Source organism: Chaetodon auriga, chromosome 3, assembly GCF_051107435.1.
Source record: "Chaetodon auriga isolate fChaAug3 chromosome 3, fChaAug3.hap1, whole genome shotgun sequence".
Lineage (NCBI taxonomy): Eukaryota > Metazoa > Chordata > Actinopteri > Chaetodontiformes > Chaetodontidae > Chaetodon > Chaetodon auriga.
The window spans coordinates 12,311,019-12,328,578 of record NC_135076.1 but is presented as its reverse complement, the minus strand read 5'-3'; the positions used below and the strand labels follow the sequence as shown (position 1 = coordinate 12,328,578).

The following is a 17,560-nucleotide window of genomic DNA, read 5'->3' as shown; positions in this document are numbered from 1 at the left end:
ATTGAAGATAATTATCACTTTACGGTTGTTGTTGCCATCAACACTCGTCTGCTGTTGGCAAGATGAATTGGACTGACTAATTGTGCTGTTAACCTTTGGATCTGCTGACTCTGCCATCAGCCTGTTTGGTCATTATTTCATTTTCGCTGCGATGACTTTGAATATGACAGAAATACAGAAGTAACTGCAACTTTGCGTCGTGAGTGTGTGCATCAGTGTGTATCTGTGTGTGTGTGTGTGTGTGTGTGTGTGTGCATGCAATCTTCGAGCAGTTCTTGTTTCACGCACCGTATCTGTGGGAGTATGAGGAAGTAGGTCTGAATTATTGCAGTAGATGTCTTGTAGGCTGCTGGCTGCTCTGGACATCCAGCTGTGTGATGGCGGCGGTCTGAGGAGGTCAACCTGTGGATTTTAACGACACATACACACACACACACGCACGCACACACAAACACACACTCACTGGACGGTGGACACCTGAGGAGGAGAGGCCCACTGGAACAATGGTACGGTACCACACCTTCATTTTCTGTCTCTCACTCCTTCAGACAGCTGTAACGTGTGTGTACACTGAAACTAGTGCTTACAGTATGTTTTTGTATTCTGTCATTCATATAGATTTAAGATGCTCTCACACACTTTGATTCTTGATGCTTTGTTTCCAAAACAGTATTTTAAAAGACAGTTTTCTGCTTGTAAAAGTGGCAACAGCTCATGATTAACTGAGTTCAGTAGTTTCCATTTGACTGGTCTTAAAAGGGGTACATTCATGTTAGTTTTGACATGATGACGGATGTGATAGTGTATCTTAAAACGGCGTCTCTACAGGAAAATCCAGCTCCTTCACAGCAGCAGCAGCAGCAGCAGCAGCAGCGGCAGAGTGAGCTTCCTCTTTCACAGGACAATTGATTTGATTCACACTAGAGCAAGGCAGTGAAATGCATTGGTTGCATTATTCTGTACTTTGATTTGTGGACTTGAGCTATAAATTCAGATTTCAAGTGTCTGCAGGACACGAAACTGATGTAAAATGTGGTGTTCGCGGTACAAAAAGCAGAAGAACACATTATTTTGAACATACTGTGAGTTTTTTGAGCTGCACTGTAATCTGAGTCTATCAGATTTCTTTCATGCAGTGTTGAAAACGGCATCCCCACCCTCAGAGTTCTGCAGGCAGTTGCAGGAAGAGAACCGGTAGCATGTACAAAGTTTGTAGCGTTTCACAAGAGGCAGAGATGGGGAGCGAGAGGGGGAAGTGGACTACAGGAGAGGCCTGTAGTTTCTGTCACAACACTTCCTCCTCACACTCAGACTGGTCCTCATACATCCAAGCTCACACAGTCTAACGGTCGTAGTCATAGCACACCGACAGAAGTCTTTAAAATCTCTTAAATGTGTTTTTCCACTGTAATCATTTGGCTTCATTCTTTCAAAATAAGAGTCAGAAGCAGGCAAAGGTGTCAGAGGTCTGCCCCTGAAAATCTGCACTCTGTCCATTTAAATATGACTGACATGCTCAGATGCAGTCATCTTTGTGTTGCATGTGTAAGAATTTGATCCTGACCGCCTTTGGAAAAGTCAGCACAGCTAATCATGATGATAATATTTATTTGTGCAGCTCAGTTCCAGCTGTGTATTCAGACAGGACATAAAGCGAATGAACCAACACAAAGTCAGTGGAAAGACTGAACTTGTCCGTGTGTGTTGAAAACGTTTCAACATAAGTGTAAAATTGTTCGTATTCAGGGGGTTTATAAATGTGTTTCAGTCGTACACAGCTGAGAGAAAATAATACAGATTGGAGGGAAATAACAGAAAGAACCAGAGGTTCTGGTGAGTTCTCAGTTCAGTTGAGGCTGAACTCAAACTCACACAGACACACTGTCACAGATGGTCAGTGCATCCGCTGCTGGCTAGCTTACAGCTAACAAATGGTACATTGGCGGTTTGGGTTGAATAAAGGCAAACTCCTGCACTAAACAGGGCTAAAATTCCCTTCATGTGACGCTTCACATTTCTGTCATTATCACATTCTGACATTAATGGTGGCCTGTTGTGATGTTCAGCTGGTGATATAACGTCAATGAGCCATTTTCACTGACAGGTGAAGTGGTGGTTCATCACATTTTCTGTGTCCAAAAAACCTTTTAAACCATCAACGATACACATGGCTCCACAAGGTGATATATTTCTTTGTTCTGATGAATGTTCGTGCTGTATTTTATTTTAAGGCAGTCCCACATTCACCATCCTGCTGCTGTAAATGCTCAAATGTGGATTAATCCACTGCTGAAAATAATCCTTAGCAAATATACTATTTACCCATGTTTAAGTTATGTTTATGAAAAATCACAGCTTCCAGCTGTTAGGAAATTATTTAGCCTTCTTTTTTTAAAATCAAACTACGTAATATGTGTGGCCTGTTTTTAAAGATTTGTATTTTCAGTAAATGCCAGTGGGCTTTTGGCGTGAGCCACAGACAGTAAAGTCAGTCATAAAGTACTGAGAGAAGAGCACATTCTCTGTAACTTAACACTGACAGACGGAGCCGTGACAAAGTAAATGGACTGCATGTGTAGCACTTTTCTAGTCTACTTTTGACCATTAAAAATGCTTTACAACACATGCCACAGCCATGTGTTGTAAAGAGGCAGAACCGAACCACTGACCTTCTGACGGTGGACAAACTGCTCTACCTCGTGAGCCACAGCGGCTCCAAAGATAAACAGAACATTTATAACAGACTGATCGCTTTGCTTCTTTTAGTTTCTTGGGTTTTAATTTGACACTCATGACTTCCGTCTGAGTTTTCCGCTTGAGTGCATTTAAATTCAGAAACAGAAATACACTCTGAATGACACAACATGTCTCATACAGTGTTTATTATATGTCCGCTTAGGCCAACACTTTATTAAAGTTACAGTGCATGGCATGTCTTTTACTGAAATATGAAGACATCTTTTGTTCACATTGCCTTAAAACTGTATTTCATTTTACCTTTTAATTCATAATCTAGTTTCAGGTGACTGTAGCTCACACCATGATGAGGGTGCAAAAACTGTCACACCACATTCACCAAAGACAGCACAGGCTCAAGAATGACAGGTGTCATTTCAAGTAAAGTCAGTAGAGAGGAGGCAGTTTCTGTAATATGGACTGATAAACAAACATGTGCTGATGCTTTATTCAGCAGTTGTATAAGGAAGATAAACCAACTTTTTTAAGCATTTATAAAATATTACCATAATCTCTCAACGTGATGTTAAAAGACAGACTGTCTTCCAGGAAAAAAACCCAGGTGTTTGTAAGTTGAGACTCTAACATCCATGCTTGGCAGAATATAAGATTTTTTTCCTATTAGGTCATTTTATAAGGAAATTTGTGGTTTCATGTCAGTGTTGTCGAAAAGTTTCAATTAGGTTTGGTGCAAAAAAGGGAAAATAAATTGCCGACATATAAAGCTGGAAGGGACTTCTCTGAGAGTAATGATGATCATTGGTGGTGGATGGCTATGAGGCTAACAACACCTACGCTAAAATCAAACAGGAGTTTAAAGGTTCGTTCTGATCTGCAGCTCTCTCCTTTATTTTCTTTGCTGACGAGTGTTGGTCCAAAGTACATGCGTGAAGCACACCTGTAAGCTTCTAGCTGTATGTCATAGGTCCAGACCACAGCGCAGCCACCATGCCAATGACAAGACCTGTTAGACTTCACACATCAAACAGACCAGCGTCTTTTAGGGAAAACCAAGACGCAGGAGATGAGTTCACCTCAGAGCTCTCTAAGAACTTGCCATCAGAAACCTATGGTCTGTCTGACGCACTCTTAATTTCAGAAAACACAGACATCGTTTCACAACACAACATTCATGAAGTTAAAGCCGTCTTTGTTGTTTTATCACCATGTTATGATCAGGTTCTGTGTACGACTTTGGAGGTGCTTCTCTAAAATGTCCAAGTTAGAAAATGAGCTCATCTCATCTGTGACCTGTTGCTCGGCAACCAGCCCCAGCTTCCTGTAATGGCAACCACAGTGGGTTATGTTCTTCAAACACCTCTTTACTGATGCTGAACCTGTCTTTGTCATTTACTGACTTCTTTAGAGACCCACATAATAGTACTCTACATTCTACAGTGTCCTTCATTTTCTTTCTTCCTGTCCTTCTTCCTGTTTGCTTGTTTGTTTGCTGTCTTAAGTGTTCATTTATTCTTTGTGTCTTTATTCATTTTGTTCCATGCTCTTTGTATGTTTGTTTCTATATTGTTTCTTAGTTCCTTTCTCTTGTTTGTTCGTTTCTTTCTTTCTTTCTTTCCTCACAAAATAATGAAAATCGAACCAGCAGAGCCTGACGTCATGACTCTTAGTCTCAAACATAGATCAAGCCCCAAAACAGTCTGGATTTGTTTGAGCAGCCCTTGCCCATTAAATTCTCCTGTCATTCAAAGTCTGTGCCCTGAGCTGGTAACACAGGCTTTTTGAGGTGTCCAAACCTAAGCTGATTTTTTATTTAAACAAAATATTCTTCCAGAGCCACAGAAGACATTGCACAACTGCTTTCACAGGCTGAGTATCACTCCTCATCCTCAGTGCTGTGCCCCTTTAAAGTATTTAAGACATGCCAACTTCTTTCTTTCTCTCTCTGGTGTCTGATTCAGGCTAAGTACCACTGGCAGAGTCAAAATGTCAAGCAGAGTGGAGTGGACGACATGGTCCTGCTGTCCAAGATCACCGAGGACGCCATTGTGGAAAACCTCAAGAAACGATACATGGACGACTACATCTTTGTATCCTTTTTTATTAGTGTGTTATTTTGTTTTCAAAGTCCAGAATTCCAGCAATTTCACTGCATGGACATTAGGAAGCTTTGACAGCTTTGACACAAGCTTAGAGTGTTGTTTAGATCTTTGTGGGCAGGAAATATGATGCCTGTAGGACAGGAAGTTTAGCCATTATGTGTCAAGAACGTGAGTGTGTCATCAGCTCAGTGTACCCTCTACAGTTTTTGTCAAACACATTTCCTACCACAGTCAGTGTTACACTTATTCCTACACTGCCACACTCACCCATCCATCCCCACCTCAAACACGTGAATATGCTGACCAAAGCACCAATACACAGTTCAACAATCAAACAAACATATAAGGGCATAGATTCAATGATTTCACTCTTCCTCTTCTGCATTCACTGAGTGACTCAAAAGCTCACTTCCGTCTTCTGAGAGCACAGCTGAACTAGAAAGCCATATTTAGAATCAGGAAAAGAAATTCACATCAAATCTGCACTCAGCTGACGTCACCTCGTGTGCAACAAGCCAGCAATAAGCAATAAGTCCAAGGATTTGTACGTTGTCAGGATGACTAATAGTGGATAATAGAAATCTGTACTAACCATTGACTAGAAATCAGCCATTTCCTGCAAAGACAGAATTAAATTTCCAGGTAGTAAGCTGACATGAACTGAAAGATCTCTGTGGTTGGTGTCAGTCTTGCATGACATGCAATAACTTTTTAGGGAGATCTTTTATCACAGTTATTAGGAAGTATGGACTGTTCAACCTTGATATAATGGTCAGGCTGTGGCAAAGATTTTTAGAAATACTGAAGTCATGACTTCAGTAATTCCCCCACCAACACAGAGAAGTTTGACCAGACACCAGGGGTAATCTGCAACTTATTAACCTGGTATTGCCAGACTCTCTAGACCAGTGCCAGCACAACTAATGGCATTCCCATCAGCTGTACCTGGTGTTTGGCGTTAAACTAAGATAGTATACCTGCTTAGCATCAGCATGTTAGCATTGTGAGCACTGCTGTGCAAGTAAAACCTCACAGAGCTGCTAGTATGGCTGTAGACTTCAGAATAAAGATGGTCAAATGTAAAGACCGTTGAGCACATATTATGTACCTGTCAGTCACAGAATGGAAATTTCACAACCTTCACATTTCAAACCAGAAATACCAAAGTCATGACCTTGGTGTCCCCAGATAATGATTTGCTAATGGATAATTAATTTCTTATCCATTAAGGAAGTTATTACAGTCAACCCGTAGATGCTTTCTTAGCACACTTGATAATAAAGGAGTACCAAAACATGCCATAACACCACAAAGCAGAAGCTGGATTACCGTCAGAGATTGTGTCTCTTTGACTGATTAATTTAATTGTGTAAAGAGGGTTAGCGTTCTGCTTCTTTAGCTATGTTCTGATATTTGGTTTGTCTGCTCTGTTAGCTGTCAGTCTCACTCAGTGCATACATTAGTCACATATTTTCCCATCACACTCCTTGACTTGACTGCTCAGACGTACATCGGCCCTGTACTAATATCAGTTAACCCGTTCAAGCAGATGCCCTATTTCACTGACAGAGAGATCGAACTTTACCAAGGAGCTGTGAGTAACATTCTTCAACACTTTATCAACAATGTCTGTAAATTTGTCCGTAAATTTTTGGTTCAAACTGTTGTTCTATACTCCACTTTCTATTTGTCTCTGTAGGCCCAATATGAGAATCCACCCCACATCTACGCCTTGACTGATAACATGTACAGAAACATGATGATTGATGGAGAGAATCAGTGTGTCATCATTAGGTGATCACAGCAGCTGTTTTTCTTCTCAGTCTTTTCCTTTTGCATCTTATGATAGACTGACTGGTCAATTTGTAATGCAGCATGTCCTGTGTGTGCTGGTGTCGTTTGAGTAATATTGTGCTGTTTTGTGGCGTGTCCTCTTTATCATGGTGTTGCGGTAGTGGTGAGAGTGGTGCTGGAAAGACGGTGGCAGCCAAATACATCATGGGTTACATTTCCAAAGTATCAGGGGGAGGAACGAAAGTTCAGGTAGAGACAGCAGGCAATGACTCAAGACACTATTTATTTTCCTGCAGTGTGGTATGAAGGTGTTTTTGTTGTGTCTCAGACTGTCTCTGTGTCTGTATGTTGCAGCACGTAAAAGAAATCATCCTACAGTCAAATCCTCTGCTGGAGGCTTTTGGTAACGCCAAGACCGTCCGCAACAACAACTCTAGTCGTTTTGTGAGTATAATCTTTACTTTAACACCTGCTCACATAAAAATGAGCAATATGCAAATCCTCACAACAGAAAAGCTTAAAATAGCTGCTGATTAAAATTCAGTCAATCTTTTCATTGATTAATTGATAAATTGTCAGCTCTAATGATTGGGTAAGAGGTTATATCAAATATTAGACTTTGACAATGCAAAGCAGAAGCATTGTTTCAGCTGAAGTGTTGGTTTGGTGCTCACAACGAGACATTTCATTGCATCCCCTGTCGTTTCTCATCAGTGGGGTCCTGAAGCTCTAATTTCACACCTCTAAAACCACATTAACATGGAAGTATGCAGCAATGTGCAAGATGTCAGTTTTCAAGTCAAGCTTCTGTCATCCTTTGATGCAACATTTTGTGCATGAGTCATTGTACTTAGATGTATGCTGGCTATCCTCTAGCCCAGGCAGATTCTGATTCATGAGACTTACTTATGAAACACGTCTTTATTCACTTGTTTCTAATGTTTATTAAGGCTTTAGTATTGTGTCGGGTTGAGTGCACAATGAGGATGAATCCTTCTGTTCACCCTGTACCCGTTGAGATTCATCTGTTGACAGCTTGTTTGTCACCTCTGATTGCTGACTCCGATTTTTGTGTCTACCAGGGGAAATACTTTGAGATTCAGTTCAGCAGAGGAGGCGAGCCAGACGGTGGCAAAATATCAAACTTCCTGCTAGAAAAGTCGAGGGTGGTGAGCCAGAATGAGAGCGAGAGGAACTTCCACATTTACTATCAGGTCAGAGGCTGATGGAGACATCCACAGATCATCACAGATCAGTCACAGCCGCCTTAAAAGGAGCTCGCTGTACTGTCCAATCATGACTCACAATTTATTTAGTCAACTAGATTTGGACGAAACTGAACAATTTTTAAATTTTTTTTTTTTTTTTTTAGTTTTTTTATGGGTGCCCACTGTGGAAGGCACTGCTCCAGATATTCATGTTTAACTGTTCTGTTACCTGCAATGTTGTCTTCCAGCTGATAGAGGGCGCCAACGATCAGCAGAAAGAGGGTCTTGGCATCATGACCCCAGACTACTATTACTACCTCAACCAGTCTGGGACTTACAAGGTGGATGGGACCAATGACAGCAAAGACTTCCATGAGACTATGGTACGGGTCAGCAGTGGTTCCCAGCAGAGGCTCGGGATCCCTCCGAGGGGTCGCAAGCTAACTTGTGGGGGCACTGTGATCATTCATTGAATAAGAAAGAAAAAAATAAATACAAAATGTGCTATTTCTTTCTGATTTCCTTCTAACCAGTGCGTCTTTCTTATAGAGGGATATATAGATATGGGGATTTTGGTGGTCCTGATGGGGGTCTGGGGCCCAGGGGAAGTTGCCTTCCTTTCCTAGTTTACTCTGAAGTGTTTTGATGTAGAAAATAGTGCATTACAGCTTAATAGAACAGGAAGTAAAAACTGCATGTCAAAAGAAAATATATCTATTCATTTATTATAATATTTGCAATGAATCTTGCCCATGCTAGTTGGTTGAACTGCAACAAATTGCTGCCCTCACTGTTTGCTTTTGTGCTGTGGTCTCCAGGAAGCCATGCAGGTGATTGGGATCTCAGGTGACATCCAGACTCAGGTGCTGCAGATTGTAGCAGGCATCCTCCACCTGGGGAACATCAGCTTCATAGAAGCAGGCAACTATGGGCAGGTGGAGAGCACGGACTGTGAGTGAGACCCATTCACATACACCAGACACACAAGCATTCACACCATGCATGTGCACACACTCCCACCTGGCATGTACTATAAAATTGCTCATTTTTTCCCCAAGGGGTTTAGTAAATTGGAGGTCACCATGGCAAAGCAGTCCCATGGCAAACACCCTGCTAGTTGATAGAATCTGTGCACGTCAGTACTACCTTATTTATCTTCTCCTTTGTTTGCTGCTCAAGATAATTGGTGTTTACGTCCACAGGTGGCAATTTTACCATCCCATCCCCTAGAATTGTACAATTTGAGCTTCTGCAGACTTTATTCAGCTACATTTGATCTACATTTACAGCAGGAAGATATTTTCTCAGGCAGTCTGTACACATTCAGTCTTGATGTGGAACATATCTGAATCTTTATCATAAGCCTCATGTTCACATAATTGGTACATTTGTGTTGATTTGAAATACAACTTTGCTTTTCCAGTGCTTGCCTTCCCCGCCTATCTGCTGGGCATTGACCCCAACCGTCTGAAGGACAAGCTGACCAGCCGGAAGATGGACTCAAAGTGGGGAGGGAAGTCTGAGTCTATTAATGTGACCCTGAACCAGGAGCAGGCCACTTACACACGAGACGCCCTGGCCAAAGCCCTCTATGCACGACTCTTTGACTACCTGGTGGAGGTATTCAAACTGTTTAACGCAGTAGTGACAAAATTAGATTAAATGAAATGAGGAAATCCTGATTTTGTCCAACTGAAATGACTACACAAGTTCACATAAATGCATTTGTATTTTACATTTCCCTTATGTCTACACCCTCTCTGTCTTTTCCAGGCCATAAATAAAGCCATCCAAAAACCACATGAAGAATTCAGTATCGGAGTACTTGACATTTACGGCTTTGAGATATTCCAGGTTAGTCCTCATATAACTTACTTGAAATTTTTATACGCAGTCGGTAAAATAGGAGTTTTGTTTTACAGACCGTGCAGCGCAACAAAATGTGATTTACTGTGATAATAATCTGATATTGACTAGATTGTGTTCTCCCCCGGCAGAGAAATGGCTTTGAACAGTTCTGTATCAACTTTGTCAACGAGAAACTGCAACAGATCTTTATTGAACTGACTCTGAAGGCTGAGCAGGTAGCTGCACTGAAATTTATTGTCATTCTCTGTATAATTTAGTCAGAATGTGGTTGTGAATATTTCAAATCCTGAAACGTATTCAAGTCAGTATTCTCTTTTAATTTTCTCTCAGGAAGAGTACGTTCAGGAGGGCATCAAGTGGACGCCCATTGAGTATTTCAACAACAAGATTGTGTGTGACCTCATTGAAAATAAATTGGTAAGCTCATAATTGCATCACCTTAACCAATAAACCAACACATACATACATACAGGGTTTACCAGGCACAGTCAGCATTGTTCTTTTATTATCTATTTAACATCAAACAGTATCTCTTATATTGTAGATTTGCATTGTGGGTCTTTTTTCTTCATCAACACCATCCCCTCTGTGCAGAACCCTCCTGGTATAATGAGTGTGCTGGACGATGTTTGTGCCACCATGCATGCCAAAGGAGAAGGTGCAGATGGCACTCTGCTGCAGAAACTGCATGCTGCTGTGGGAACGCACGAGCATTTCAACAGCTGGAACTCTGGATTTGTCATACATCACTACGCTGGCAAGGTAGGAGCATGAAAGCTGTCAAATGGACTCTCCTGTAGCAGAAATACTACTACTACTTTGACAAGAATATTGTATTTTATTCATTTTAAACAGTAGAGTTGCTGATTCTACTGCTTGTTGGCAGATGTGTGTTATGATTGTGGGTTTAGTCACACCATGCAGAAGAAAACATGTTTGTTGTTGCATGAATGCCTTACAGCAAATATAGCAAATAACCTGACGGTGCTCTCTACTCAGTGACATTTGCATGTTTAGTAGGTTTACACAGCGGTTTCAACACCTGTTGTCTTATCAGGTGTCATATGATATCAACGGCTTCTGTGAGAGGAACAGGGACGTGCTTTTCCCTGACCTCATTGAGCTCATGCAAAGCAGCGAATAGTAAGTCTCTTGCACCTATATGATGTTTTCACACACACACACACACACACACACACACACACACACAGCATGACATGTTGAGAAAAGAAATGCGGTGAATAAAAAACCCTCGAAATTGTTTCTACAGTAACTTCATCCAGAGTTTGTTCCCTGAAAGCCTGAACACAGAAAAGAAAAGCAGGCCAACCACAGCTGGCTCAAAGATCAAGGTGAGAGTTCAAAGTGAGAGTAGCCATGAACTAAAGGGCCTTTCGATCAATGCACCTTTCTTTTTGTCCCCTTAGTTTGAATGCATAAAGCAGAATGAAGATAGCATTCGGTTTGGAACAACGTCTTGATCACTCACTGTTTTTTCTGGCAGAGACAAGCTAATGATCTGGTGAACACGCTGATGAAGTGCACTCCGCACTATATCCGCTGCATCAAACCTAATGAGACAAAAAGGCCGAAAGACTGGGAGGAGAGCAGGTCAGCGTCCTCACTGTGGCAGACGTTTACACTCAAACATGTAGTAACTCCTCTTAATGAATGGTGCTATTCTGTCTGTTTTTAGGGTTAAGCATCAGGTTGAATACCTGGGACTGCGGGAAAACATACGTGTAAGAAGGGCTGGGTTTGCATACCGCAGAGCCTTCAATAAGTTTATGATGAGGTAAGTTTAACCCTGCACGCTTCTTGAAAGGAAGCATCCATTTCCTTGGTTTGGCCTGAAAGAGCAATGCAGCTCAAACACACTCTGAAAGTGACTTCTGGCTGCTATATGTGTGCACTTGTTGTGTCCAGGTATGCCATTCTGACAGCTGAGACGTGGCCATATTGGAGGGGTCCAGAGCAGCAGGGGGTCCTGCACCTCCTCCGGTCTGTCAACATGGATAACGACCAGTACCAGATGGGACGCACCAAGGTCTTTGTCAAGAACCCTGAATCGGTAACAAACTTTTCATATATTTCAGTCTGGATTGAATTTGCATCTGTACTAATCAGTGGTGGAATGTAATTAAGTACATGTACTTAAGTACTTGAAGTACTTACGTGCACATTTGAGTTACTTGTACTTTACTTGAGTATTTCCATTTTATGCTACTATATACTTCCACTAAACTACAGTTCAGAAGGAAATGTACTTTTTACTGCAATGCACTGTTGTAGTCACTAGCACATTACAAATTAAAACATATGATGAGCTTCTAAGACACATTGCATTGTTACAGATAAATCTACTTAACAGCATAAACTGCATTTAAAACTAGCTTCACCTTTACAGCTGAAACATTAATACACCAACTCACAGGGGCCATTTTTCTCTGAAGCACAGTTTTTATACTTGATGATGGTGATGATATGTCAATGACAGCTTGTTTCTGCTGCCTCCAAGTGGCCAAGGGTCTGAAAACTTCCTCTTACTGATATTGATCTGCATGTATAATAATGTTACAGTCTGAAGAACTTGAAATGTGCTGATGTATTCCTGTGAGAGGAGGTTCATTTAACAAAGAAACTTTTACTGTGATACCATACAAATGACATGTATCTTGACACAAAGGGTAAATGTAAACTCCTTCCTCTCCTCCCTCTCGTTGGTTGCTCCATAGCTTTTCCTGCTTGAGGAGATGAGGGAGAGGAAGTTTGACACTTTTGCCAGGATCATTCAGAAATCCTGGAGGAGATTCATCGCGAAGAAGAAGTATGAACAGATGAGAGAGGAGGGTGAGTTCCAAAGACCAAAATATTGCTCCTACTAAAGTGCACGCTTGGAGTTATGATTCTAAATGTTTTTCCATCCTTGCAACACAGCCTCAGACATCCTGTACAACTCCAAGGAGCGGAGGAAAAACAGCATCAACAGAAACTTTGTGGGAGACTACCTCGGCCTGGAGCAGAGGCCCGAGCTGCGACAGTTCCTGGCCAAGAGGGAACGGGTTGACTTCGCTGATTCCGTCAACAAGTTTGATCGCAGGTTCAAGGTGAAGCGCCATGAAACATCGTTATGTTCAGTTTCATTAAACTTGACCAACGACAAAGTTACTGATGTTACAGATGTGTGATCAGAAATGTATCACAAATCTTACCGCTTCCCCAGCGCCACTCATTCTTCTTCTCCTTTTTGGCATTGCTCACAGTTCTCACTTCTTTTTTTTTCTCTTAGTCCATCAAGAGAGATCTGATCTTGACCCCGAAGGGCATCTATCTGATTGGTCGAGAGAAGGTGAAGAAAGGACCTGAGAAAGGACAAATAAAGGAGGTGCTGAAACGAAAACTGGAGTTCGGAAGCATCACTGGCGTTTCTCTCAGGTAGGTCTCCAGTTTACAAGAGATACAACAGCTTCCCCTGCTAACAGTGACATTTGTGGTTGATACGATGGTGGAAAATACAAGAACTGGCTGTCCTTGACGGTCAATAGCCTCTCTATGAGAAATGTTGCAGTAAGAGCAAATATAACAAATGAACATATTCCACAATTTGGTCTTATTGCTTTGTCAGCCGAGAAAGTGGCATTTCAGGGCCAGTTTCAGAAACACGAATATGCTGATTTACATTTGCATTTTTCTGATGCTTTTATTCAGCGCTAACAAGATAACTAGTTAATTCAAATCCCAAGAAAAGAGTGCAATACTGAAACAGTTCTTTGGATGGGCCCAACCCCTCAGTTGGGAACCACAGGCCAAAACTAGCTAACTGTGTGTAAAGTAATTAAAACTGGCTCCACGTCAACCAACTGCAACAATAAAATGCTGCAAAAAATTCTATTAAATTATAGAATTTTTTTTTAAATATTAGTGAGAAAGGCCATTTTTTGTGCAAAATGAGTCCTTTTATTTTTAGCTAATAATACTTCTTGACGTTAACTTCAGCAGGATTTTAAATGCAGTGCTTTTACCTGTAATGAGTATTTTTGTAGTGTAGTGAGTATTTTTACTTTACGTTTTCCACTTTTAAGACTTCCATGTGAACTGAGACTTCACCTTTGTTTTGCCATTACACTTAAAATGAAACCTAGTATTGCCATTTTGACTTCAGGTACAGCTTATGCAGCTTTTACATCTTAAGAATCAGCCATCACAACCGTTGAAACACACTGAAAAAGTTCCAAACTCAACATGTGAAGACAGTGGAAGTGTTTCAGTGTTTCAGCAATGGAATATATGTTATTTAGAAAATGTAAGCTTTTCTAGTTTCCTTTTTGTCTTGCCTTTGCAGCTCTTAATGGTCTGTTTTTCCCTTCAGTACAAGACAGGATGATTTCTTCATCCTGCACGAGTCCCAGTACGACAGTCTGCTGGAGTCCAACTTTAAGACAGAGTTCCTAAGCCTGCTCTTGAAACGCTTTGAGGATGTGACCAAGAGAAAACTGACAATCTCCTTCGCTGACAGGTAGAGGAAGCTACGCACTCACACACACCACATTTACACAGAAACTCGCATACACAAACCTCTAACTCACTTCCTTCCCTCTCAGGCTAGAGTTCAGGGTGAAGAAGGAGGGCTGGGGTGGAGGAGGCTCCAGGGTGGTGGTGTTTCAGATGGGGCAAGGGGACATGGCCCAGCTCAAACCTGGAGGGAAGACCCTCACTGTCACAATAGGGCAAGGTCTACCCAAGTCCTCCAGTAAGTTAAAAGAAATAATGACACAGAACATCCTTAAATAAGAAGGAGCGAGAAAAAATGAGCACATTTCATACACACAAAAACGAAAAAAGATTACAAAGATGAAAATGTGACACTATACTTTTCTGGTTTCCATGAGTTTTATTGAAACTAAGCATGTGTGTCCTCAGAGCCAACCAGGAAGAGTGCTCCACAGTCTCATGGTGGAGGGAGAAATAATGTCGCCAGCAGAGGTAAAGTCACATTTTGACCTCACTGTAACTCCTCCTTTTTGTCTGTTATATTCAGCATATTATCTGTTTTTCTTACTAAAATTATGTGACCCTTTAGACTCAAAAATATCCTCTAAACTACTGTAGTAAAGTGCACTTTTTAGATACTTTATTCTTTATCTTACTTTATACTCCAACTCCACTATCATATTCAAATATTGTACTTTTCACCCCACTACATTTATGTTGCCACTGTAGTTATTAGTTGCTATACAGAGCAAGGGTTTACATACAAAACTGATACAATATCATGTATTCTAACAACAGTACATAAAGTAGTAGAAATTAGCTTGACCTCGACCAGCTACAGCACAGCGGTTGCATACGTACACATCAATGCATTAGCAGTAACACCCCAGTAATATAATACAACACTGGGATCATTCTGCCTGCCTGAAGAGTACTTTTACTTTTGATACTTCAAATACATTTTGGTGCATGTATGTCCGTACTAGTAAAATTTTGAGTCAGGACTTGCAGTGTACTTGCAGTGAAGTTTTTTTTTTTTTTTTTTTTTTTTTTTTTTTTGACGTATTTCTAATTTAAAAACTGGACTTTTAAGCTAATATCTGAGTCTTATTTTTGCAAGGTTTTCATTCAGCAGCAGCTGTGCAGAAATCCGGAGACTGATTCTGTTTTATCTTTACTTTTATTCCACTTTCTCTCTCCTCAGTGCACCAGAACGGCGCTGCCCAGTTTTCCAGAGGCCCTCCCAATCAACGGTCAGATATCACGTATTCCTCCCCGCAGAAACAGGGCCGGCCACCCAGCGCAGCCCTGCCGAAACTGGGCTCCCAGAGAGCCCCCCGAGTCCCAGCTCACAACCAACACAACCAGGGGAACATGGACTTCCTTAATGTGCCTGACCAGGGCATGTCAGGGTAAGAAAGATGCCCTTATGACACAAGAAAAGGGAAGGACAGCATGTGTGGGTGGAGCTGATTAATCACTAAGAATCTTGGCATTCAGGCTTATTGAGTTTTCAAGGCATGTCAAGGTGAGGCTCGATACTCGCTGAGCAAGCAAAAAAATGAATTCTAAAGTGAGCGAGATAATCCTGTTTATAGAGAGCTGAAGGCCTAATGCCATCTCCTGGCTACCTGCTGTGCCATTGCTCTCTGTAAAGAAACAAACTAATTTGGAGTAAATGTCAGCCTCCCAGCACACAACACACCATTATATTTGTTGGTTTTTTTTGTAATTATAAGCACCCACGCTCTCCCAAAGTTCATCTTCCCACCAAGTTTACCTGTAATCTCTGGTGCCTCTCTGGTGCCACATGACTAGCCCGTGAATTTAGGATAAACTCTCTTAATACAGCCGTGGACTGGCACAGCTCAGCTCTCTGTGTGCTGCACTTAAAGTTTAAAAAATGATGAAGTGAAGATATATACAGCCTGAAAATGCTGTCTGGGGTTAAATTCTACCTGTCTGGCCATTTAGCCTCGGAGGTGTATGTGTCCCTCTCATCAGTAGCTCCTTTTATCCCTTCTGTCATTTCTGTTACAGGAAGCAAAGGAAAAGGAGCATCAGTCAGCGACCTCCTCCTGCTCCTAAACCACAGCCTCGACCCCAGGGCCCCCGCTGCCGGGCGTTATATCAGTACACCGGCCAGGACACAGACGAGATCAGCTTTGAGGTCAATGACGTGTTTGATCTCGTCAATGAAGGTGTGTTGATGAGAGAGTCCAAAATCAACATTCATTAGGCTCTAAATGAATTCATCCAATAGATTTGATGTCCTACAGTGGTCGATGATATTTCTTCCCGCTTCTTTTCTCTACAGATCCATCAGGCTGGTGGACTGGCAGGATCCGAGGAAGGGAAGGTCTCTTCCCCGGTAACTATGTGGAAAAGATTTGAACAGGACTCGATCTGTCCTGCTGGACTGTCTTGGACTCTGCGTCTGTTGTGTATTTTGTTGAAAGCAGCACACACTCTTCGCTAAGACACTGCCTGTTAATTGTTCATGGTTGCACGGAACATTTTCATCCATACTGGAAACAGAGCTGTTTAAGGGTGGACCTCCCTGACATCTGAGCCACCTGTCAGTTGTTTGGCATGGTGCTGAATGCACAGAGCACAGGAGACATCACTGTTATGGTCATGATCATTAAAACACAGATCCACTGCAAAGAGCTGCTCAGGTTACTCCTCTGTTGTTGTCTCAGACCATCCTATTCTGAGCGACATAGCAACAAAATGATTAACTTCGCCCGTGCTCCCACAGTACCTGTCTTTGAGCCGTTAGTCAAGGCTAATATTACAGCCTTAATGGAAAAGTGACCTGAAAATGCTGCATCGCTTTGTGTACAGTGTTTATTTTTTCTGAAGAGTTCTCCAGAGCAATGTCCCATAATACTGCTCAGTATTCTTGATCAAGACAACAGCATAGAAATCAAGTAATGATAGATATTTGAAAATGTATTCAATATGCAGTGATCTTGACTGTTACATGTGCACTGTAATAAACCTGCTTCAGATGAATCAAAGTTGACATTGACAGAGACAATATTTTGATCTTACTTAGAAAAATGATTTTCTATTCATGGATTCTTACTAATATCATTGTTGGTAGTTTTTTTTTCCACTTCAATAAAGAGAAAAATATTTTCATAGTTTTACCTCAAGGTCTTTTGCACTGGTTTGTGTCATCAATAATTTATAAAAGATTTCTGAATAGCAAAACAAAAAGAGGGGTCGTATTCATTTACATTTTAAAACTGTTTATTTCTGTCTTTAAATTTGTGGTTGATTCTGTAAAATAATGTAATTCCCTCGCAGTCAATCAATACTTGTTTTTGTATATGAATGAGAAGAGAAAAATAAAGACTTTCAGCACTGATTTTTTAAAATTGTCTTGGTCCTTTT

General features: G+C 41.3%; 1 protein-coding gene across 1 annotated transcript; it reads left to right on the top strand.

The window, feature by feature from the left end:
- Nucleotides 1-301: 301 nt before the first annotated feature.
- On the top strand, nucleotides 302-17,307 carry myo1f (myosin IF). Its single transcript, XM_076727098.1, has 28 exons — nucleotides 302-506; nucleotides 4,656-4,784; nucleotides 6,301-6,390; nucleotides 6,496-6,590; nucleotides 6,752-6,839; nucleotides 6,945-7,034; nucleotides 7,673-7,804; nucleotides 8,047-8,181; nucleotides 8,617-8,749; nucleotides 9,222-9,418; nucleotides 9,572-9,652; nucleotides 9,796-9,882; nucleotides 9,998-10,084; nucleotides 10,262-10,429; nucleotides 10,725-10,810; nucleotides 10,938-11,019; nucleotides 11,172-11,278; nucleotides 11,364-11,462; nucleotides 11,594-11,738; nucleotides 12,403-12,517; nucleotides 12,605-12,774; nucleotides 12,957-13,102; nucleotides 14,037-14,183; nucleotides 14,269-14,417; nucleotides 14,588-14,650; nucleotides 15,363-15,570; nucleotides 16,199-16,359; nucleotides 16,476-17,307. The coding sequence occupies exons 1-28, from the start codon at nucleotides 504-506 to the stop codon at nucleotides 16,550-16,552; spliced, it is 3,270 nt and encodes a 1,089-aa protein (XP_076583213.1). The 5' UTR covers nucleotides 302-503; the 3' UTR covers nucleotides 16,553-17,307.
- The last annotated feature ends 253 nt before the right edge of the window (nucleotides 17,308-17,560 follow it).